Source organism: Phyllostomus hastatus, unplaced genomic scaffold (genome assembly GCF_019186645.2).
Source record: "Phyllostomus hastatus isolate PE091 unplaced genomic scaffold, TTU_PhHast_1.1 phas_contig_147, whole genome shotgun sequence".
NCBI classification, from domain to species: domain Eukaryota; kingdom Metazoa; phylum Chordata; class Mammalia; order Chiroptera; family Phyllostomidae; genus Phyllostomus; species Phyllostomus hastatus.
In genome coordinates, this window is record NW_025333603.1 from 5,645,821 (window position 1) to 5,653,012 (window position 7,192).

At 40.2% G+C, this 7,192-nt stretch overlaps 1 protein-coding gene across 1 annotated transcript; it reads left to right on the plus strand.

The window, feature by feature from the left end:
• Positions 1-7,192, plus strand: MAGOH (mago homolog, exon junction complex subunit). The gene is made up of 5 exons (XM_045857694.1): positions 1-144; positions 2,243-2,301; positions 3,501-3,611; positions 5,227-5,309; positions 6,953-7,192. The coding sequence occupies exons 1-5, from the start codon at positions 57-59 to the stop codon at positions 7,050-7,052; spliced, it is 441 nt and encodes a 146-aa protein (XP_045713650.1). The 5' UTR covers positions 1-56; the 3' UTR covers positions 7,053-7,192.

A 7,192-nucleotide genomic window follows, 5' to 3' on the forward strand; every position in this document is an offset into this window, starting at 1 on the left:
TACGGCGGCGTTACGGTTTGCTACTGAAGTTCGGTCTCGGTGGCCCTTCGCGAGCCATGGAGAGTGACTTTTATTTGCGTTACTACGTGGGTCATAAGGGCAAGTTCGGCCACGAATTCCTGGAATTTGAGTTCCGACCAGATGGTGAGAACAATCTCCCGCCCCCCGGGAGCGAGGACTGGGCCTGGGGGCGGGCGCGGAGAGGCTGGGGTTGCGGTCTGGAATGTGCAGGGATCTAGTGGAGGGAGGAACGGATCTGGAAGGAAAACTCCTGTGTCCGCCCCACTGGTTCTTTTTGTCCAGGTGCAGGGTCTTCTGCTTAGTGACATTTTTGGCCAGAATGCTTCAACAAATATTGAATGCCCATTTTGTACCAAGCTCTGTTCCACAACCTGAGATGCAGGAGTTTTAGGGCCTGGAGAGAAATAATTTTTTAAAAACCCAGGTAGTGATGAGTAGTTAGAAAACTTAAAAAAATGATGGAATAATTACTGGCGCGCTGGCTTTAAATGGGGTGGCCATTGGAGAGCTCTCTGAAAGGGGGTATTTGAACTGAATCTGGATTGGCAAGAAGGAGCCAGCCTTATGAAGCTAAAAAAGAGAATTCTAGTCAGAGGGAGTAGTAAATGTCAGGGCCGTAGGGCAAGGATGAGCTAGGCGTATTTCACGTGGCCAATGTGGCTGAATAGTAGTGAGCTCTGGGGAGAATAGTAGGAGATAATGTGGGATAAGTAGGCAGTGGTCACAACATGGAGGGCTTTATAGGCCACGGTAAGCAGTTAGATTTTTATTCTGAGTGCAGCAGGAAGCAATTGAAAAGTTTTAAGCAGACAAGGGATGTGATCTGTTCTGGCAAAAAATATTCCAATTATTGGGTACAGAATGAGAAAAAATGGAGACAGGGCTACTTGTTAGGAGACAGTTAACAATTGTCCAGACAAAAGGGATGTTGGTTGGGACTAGTGTGATTGTAAAAGTGGCAAGAAGGGTTTAGGAGAACCAGTATGACTTTGTCAGTTACAGGATTTAGGAAAGGGGCACAGTGGTGAAGGAAAAGGAAATCAAAGATGACAGAAAACTCCCACTAAATGGGGGCACGAAGATGAATCTGAGAAGCCACATTTGTAAAGGAAATAGATTTGTAAACAGTGACAAGATAGTATATTAGGTACTGTGGTAGAAAAGAAACAAAAGGAGTTGAAAAGGGATTCTGGGGGCAGAAAGAACACACCTAATCTAGCCTGAGGGTTCAGAGGCTTCCCACATGAAATGAGGGAAGGGGGATGTGTTTAGTAATTGTAGGGATAAAGGCAGACATTTCAGAAGGCATTTTGGACAGCATTAATGGAAAAGAGGCTGAAAACCAAGAAGTACCTGGGATGTTTCAGGCAGAAACCAAGTAGTGTAAACCAATATGTGAGAGAGGGATGTGAACAGGAGTGAGCCTGGCAAGGCAGGCAAAGGCTCAGCTTAGCAGTGTGCTGTGTTAAATTTGCATTTTATCAAGAAGGCAGTGGGAAGCCATTGTCAGTATCAAAGTATCAGAGTATCCTAATCAGATCCATTCCTTTATCATGTTGCCCACTGGGTGGAGAATAAACTGAAAGGGAAGAAGAGACTTGAGGCAGAGGTGCAGTGAGGCATCAATTAATTTGGCTCTTTTCTCCTTTGTGCCCATCATATACCCAGATTAGCCTGTTGAATGCACATTTGTGCAAAGGGCCTTGTATACCAAATGTGCTATAAAAGTGGTTATAAAACCACTACTTTTCCATCACAGGGATAGATCCGAATGTTGCATAGTCACATGATAATATATGTAAAAAGCATTTTAGAGTTTTCAAAAGGCTTTTACAATTCATTTGAGACTCAGGAAGCTCTGTGTGCAGGTAAGTTACCATTTACTATCCTTTTTTCAGCTGAAGACATTAACCTGCAGAGATACAATTTTCCAGTCACAAAAAAACCTGCCTGTGTATTTTTATTACACCTGAGCTACTTTTTGCAAGAACTGTAATGTAGCATCAGCTGTATTTTTGGCTATGGGGCTATTTAATAGCCTAAAGTGAAGAACTAAAGAAAATGTATTGTTAAGACACTAAAGGTGTAAATATTAAATACATTAGACACTTTGAAGGGAAAGTTCGGATACATTTTAAGCAACAACTGATGGTCTTGGTAGGCTAATGATGGTTTATTCAAATGTTTTTATTATAGTGAATTTGTTTTTTGCCCCTCGCAGGGAAATTGCGATATGCCAACAACAGCAATTATAAAAATGATGTCATGATCAGAAAAGAGGTAATGAACCTTCTGTTCACCACAGTTTATTTAGCCTGTTGTCTTGTTTGATCTTTCCGGGAGTAGCACTGAAAGATGAAGAATAGGAAAGTGTACGCATGTCTTTAGAAAGCTTCTCAAGTTTTTCTCAAATCTTTTAGTTTATATTTTCTTTCACAACAGGGAATCAGTTATTAGTAAGCATTTGAAGTCTTACAAATCTTGATTTGAACCCTGAATCTGCTGCTGACCAACCATGTGACCTTGGGCAAATCCATGGATGAACTTGATAAATTCATTTTCTTCATCTGCCAAAACAAATAAATAATAAGAGCTACTACCCCCAACTCCAAGTGTTTGATGTGTTCCACAGTACATAGCACTCAATAGAGCTCTTTAATTTGCATTTGAATGGGAAAACAGTTAACGTTACTGAATACATGTTAGGTAGCCTGGCATGGCACTATATATTTTACATACATGATGTTATTTAAACCCTGATTATAAGCCTGTGTGATGGGTGGTATTAGATGCCCTTTACAGTTAAGACTGTGAAGGCTCAGATATTAATTCTGGGACTTGTTCAAAGTCACCTCTGCTAGTTAGAGATAGTGTAGGAATTCAAACCTGTGCCTGCCTCTCTCAAGTTCATGTGTTCCACCTTGGTATGATTTCTACCACATCATTAAACCCTCATCAGAAACTGCACTTTTAACTACTTTGTCAACATTTGAAAATATCTTCTTAACAGTCAATATATTTTCATACTATTATATTTAATTAGCAATCAATTTTATGCTTACCAACACTTGTCAGCAGTCTCATATACCATACACACACACACACACACACACCATATTTTTTAAAGTAAAATAATATGCAAAGTGCTTTAAAACACATGTCTCTGCCCTTCAGAAGCATGTCATCTGGTTAAGAATAACCAGGGTTGCTCACAGGTCTTTTGTTTGGGGTTTAGGTGTGAATTAGTGTGTAGGCAGGGAGAGGGTCCGTGTGAACAGTATGTGCCAAGAAGCAGAAACAGCTGTAGGGGGACTGAGGTGTAATCATCGGGCACCTCTGACCCTTCCGTGTGAAGTGCCGTTTGCACAGGTGTCCAAAATAAGTTTTTAGGAACAGTCTTTTTTATCTTTAATCACTGTCTGAGGCAAAACACTGCTTAGGAATACAATTTAAATTCCTATTTTTTAACTTGTGTTTAGGCTTACGTACATAAAAGTGTGATGGAGGAACTGAAGAGAATAATTGATGACAGTGAAATTACCAAAGAGGATGACGCTTTGTGGCCTCCTCCTGACCGAGTGGGCCGGCAGGTGAGTGTTTTCGCCACCAGCCACAGTGCGGAAGTCTCACAGCTAGGATAAGTTGACTGCTCTGCATTTGACATTGAACCCACTCATGGTGCGTGCACATGCTCACATCATTTCGCAGCCTTACACAAGGCAGATTGCCTCCTTCATCTAAAGAAGTAATAATCCCACAGGAAGGAACGGAGAGCAAGAAGTGCTGCTGACTACCTGGAGCCCAGTCTTGAATTTCTCGTGACACCCCTCTCCCCTTGTTAGAGTTTTTGCAGCCCACCTTACCTAATGAGTAACTGCTGTAGACGGAGCACTGTGAGGACACAAAGATAAATAGAACATAGTTACTGCAACAGTCTGATGGAAGGAAAATCATGCAGGCAACTAAGTATATGAGAGATCATTTCTCTTAACCTCACTTTATTCCCCAATCTAGATTCTAATTAATTTCCTTGTTTATCTTGTCACATACGGCCCATTTTTCCATCATGAAGCCTGGGTAATCTCTTAAAATATAGATTTGTTTCTGCATAGCAGGTCCTCTAATAACATCATGTCATTCAATGTGCCTTCCTTATAATGTTGATGAGATGCCACAGAAACTTCACTTGTTTTTACCAATTAGCCTGTGATAAAGTTGGTTTTGTTATACCACATTGTTTTGCTTAAAGTTGCAGAACCTATAACAATGTTAAGTGAGGATTTACACTATTCCACTGATTTTAAACTCTAGTAGCTTCTTAACTACATTTAAAATAAAATTCAAACTCCCACCTTAACTTTTACCATTCTCAAACTCTGACTGTGTTCAAACTTCACTGGCCTTTTTTCTGTCCTTCAGATACAACATGTTGTTCTTAGTTTAGGACCTTTGTATTTATTACATGCTGCCTGGAATATTCTGTCAAGAACTGCCTTTACTATTGAGGGCTTAATATGTCACATCTTTGGTGATGTCTGTCCATCAAATCTAAAACACCCATCCCCTCATTAAAAAGAAAAAAATCTGTTTTATTGTCTTGATAGCATTTATCATCATCCAAAATTATCTCATGTTGCCCAGAAAGATTAGATTTTTTTTTTTAAAGAATTTTAAGGATTTTGTTTATTTATTTTTAGAGAGGGGGAAAAGAAAGAGGAAGAGAAACGTCACTGTATGGTTGCCTCTCTCATACTTCCCTACTGGGGACTTGGCCCACAACCCAGACATGTGCCCTGACTGGGACTCGAACCCAAGACCCTTTGGTTCACAGGTCCGCACTCAATCTGCTGAGCCCTACCAGCCAGGGCAGATTTTGGTATTTGTAAAACATAGATTTATACATTTTGTTCCACACTGTTAGCAACGAAAACTCATATTCAAAACAATTATGTAATTTCTTCCAAATCCCAGATGATAGAGCCTTATGGACACAACTTCCTTTAAAAGTATGAGCTACTCAAGGGCTAAGCCAGTATTTAATTTATCTCTCTGTTTCTAGTACCTAGCGCAGTTGAGTGCTCAGAGTGAATTTGTCTTGCTTTCGTGTAGTAGAGTCTGTGTGACTTGGCAGGTGATGAACGCTTCTATGTGATTAATGAAAAATCTAGTTTTTCTTGACTTAGTTTTTTTTTTTAATGTTTCTAGGAGCTTGAAATTGTCATTGGAGATGAACACATTTCTTTCACAACATCAAAAATTGGTTCCCTTATTGATGTCAATCAATCCAAGTAAGTGTACATGATCCTTACATCCAGATGTGTCTGTTTGGCAGCAGGCTGATAGGAAACCCTTAACCAGACTGGGGCCATTATGTTAAGACCTCGTACACACACGAGGCAGAAGGGGTCTGCTTTGTCCCTCTCACTGCAGAGCGACTTGGTTATTTGGAGGGCTTGCTCCTAGTGCTTTTGGTGTTTTATGTAATTATTACTAATAAGAGCTTCTCAGGGACACGTAGAGTAATGCCATAGGAGCAGTCAGAGAGAGTAACAGTCCGTCCACAAGAGGAACATGAAATATGTCAATACAAGTGCTTGAGATAATACTGTAGAGTCACAGTCATTCAGACTGGCACATCTTTAAGTCTGACTTGGTGAAATTTGAAGTTATTTAGAATGCAAATTTAAAAATTCAGGTTGTCAGTTGGGCAAATTATAAAGTTGAAACATGGATCTGTGCTGTAGAGTCCTCAGAATTTGACAGCCTCTTTGGCTCTTGGATTTTGAGGGTGTGAGATTAGATGTAGCTCACTTTTTGTACATGGTGGACATAATTATCTTCCTTTGAACAGTCTCTTTGCTCTTAGCTGCTTCTTCAGCCTCTTGGTCCTGATTAGGACCACTTCTTTAAAAAAATTTTTTCCGAGTGCCACTACCACCGCTCCGCCCTGGCCCTTGCTCTTCCTTGCTCTTCCCTCTTTTCCCCGCTCTTTCCCTCGCACGTGCATGCGCTGAGGAAGGCCATGCGAGCACGCGGCGAGTTGGTAGCTGTCTACGAGCCAGGAAGCAGGCCCTCGCCAGAACCCACCCATTCTGGCACCCTGATCTCTAACTTCCAGGCTCCAGAATTATGAGAAAATAAATTTCTGATGTTCAACCCAGCCAGTCTTTGGTATTTTGTTGTGGCAGCCTGAGCAGAGTAAGGAAGGCACTGCAAAGATCTTTGGGAGACCAAACAACCCATAGTGACTGAACTTGAGATAACCAATAAAAGTATTTTCCAAACTACATTCTGGTAAATAGTAGATATAGGGGATATTAATAAGCCTTTCTAAGCAATAAAAAGTATCCTATGGTGAACAAAATTTTTTCTTGAAGGTAAATCATAAAAGCATATTAAAGACTTTTTTTAAAGATTTTGTTATTTTTAGAGAGAGTGGAAGGGAGGAAGACAGAGAGAGCGGGAAACATCGATGTGTGAGAAAAGCATTGATCGGGTGCCTCTTATATGTCACCAACTGGGGACCTGGCCCACAACCCAGGCATGTGCCCTGACTGGGAATCAAACTGGCAACTTTTTGGCTTGCAGGCCGGAGCTCAATCCATTGAGCCCTATCAGCCAGGGCAGGATATATAGTTCTTTAAAACACAAAAAAATACCATTTAGATCAACAATATGTGATTTCAATGAACTTTTTTCACTTAATATAAGCATTTCCCCATTTTAAAAAAGTTAATATTTTAAATGACTTCATAATATCCTATTTTAATATATAGCATATAGCCATTTCCTCCTTTTTGGACATTTCTCAAAGCTTTAATTCTGTAAATACCTTTATGATAATACCTTGGTATATAATCTGGGTTATTAAATGGTAATATCTTGCCAGTTTTTCTCAGCTTTTTAAGTATTTTTTTCCTTTGCATTTTAGGGACCCAGAAGGCTTACGAGTATTTTATTATCTTGTCCAGGACCTGAAGTGTTTGGTCTTCAGTCTTATTGGATTACACTTCAAGATTAAACCAATCTAGGTTGAATGCTGGTGTGGACCCGAGGGGGTGGGCGGAGCTGTTTTTTCATTACCATTGTCAGGACATTTTTGTGTATATGAAGCCAATATTTTTTTATAAACTATAAATGATGCCTCTAATAAATATGTAACAAAAAGCAA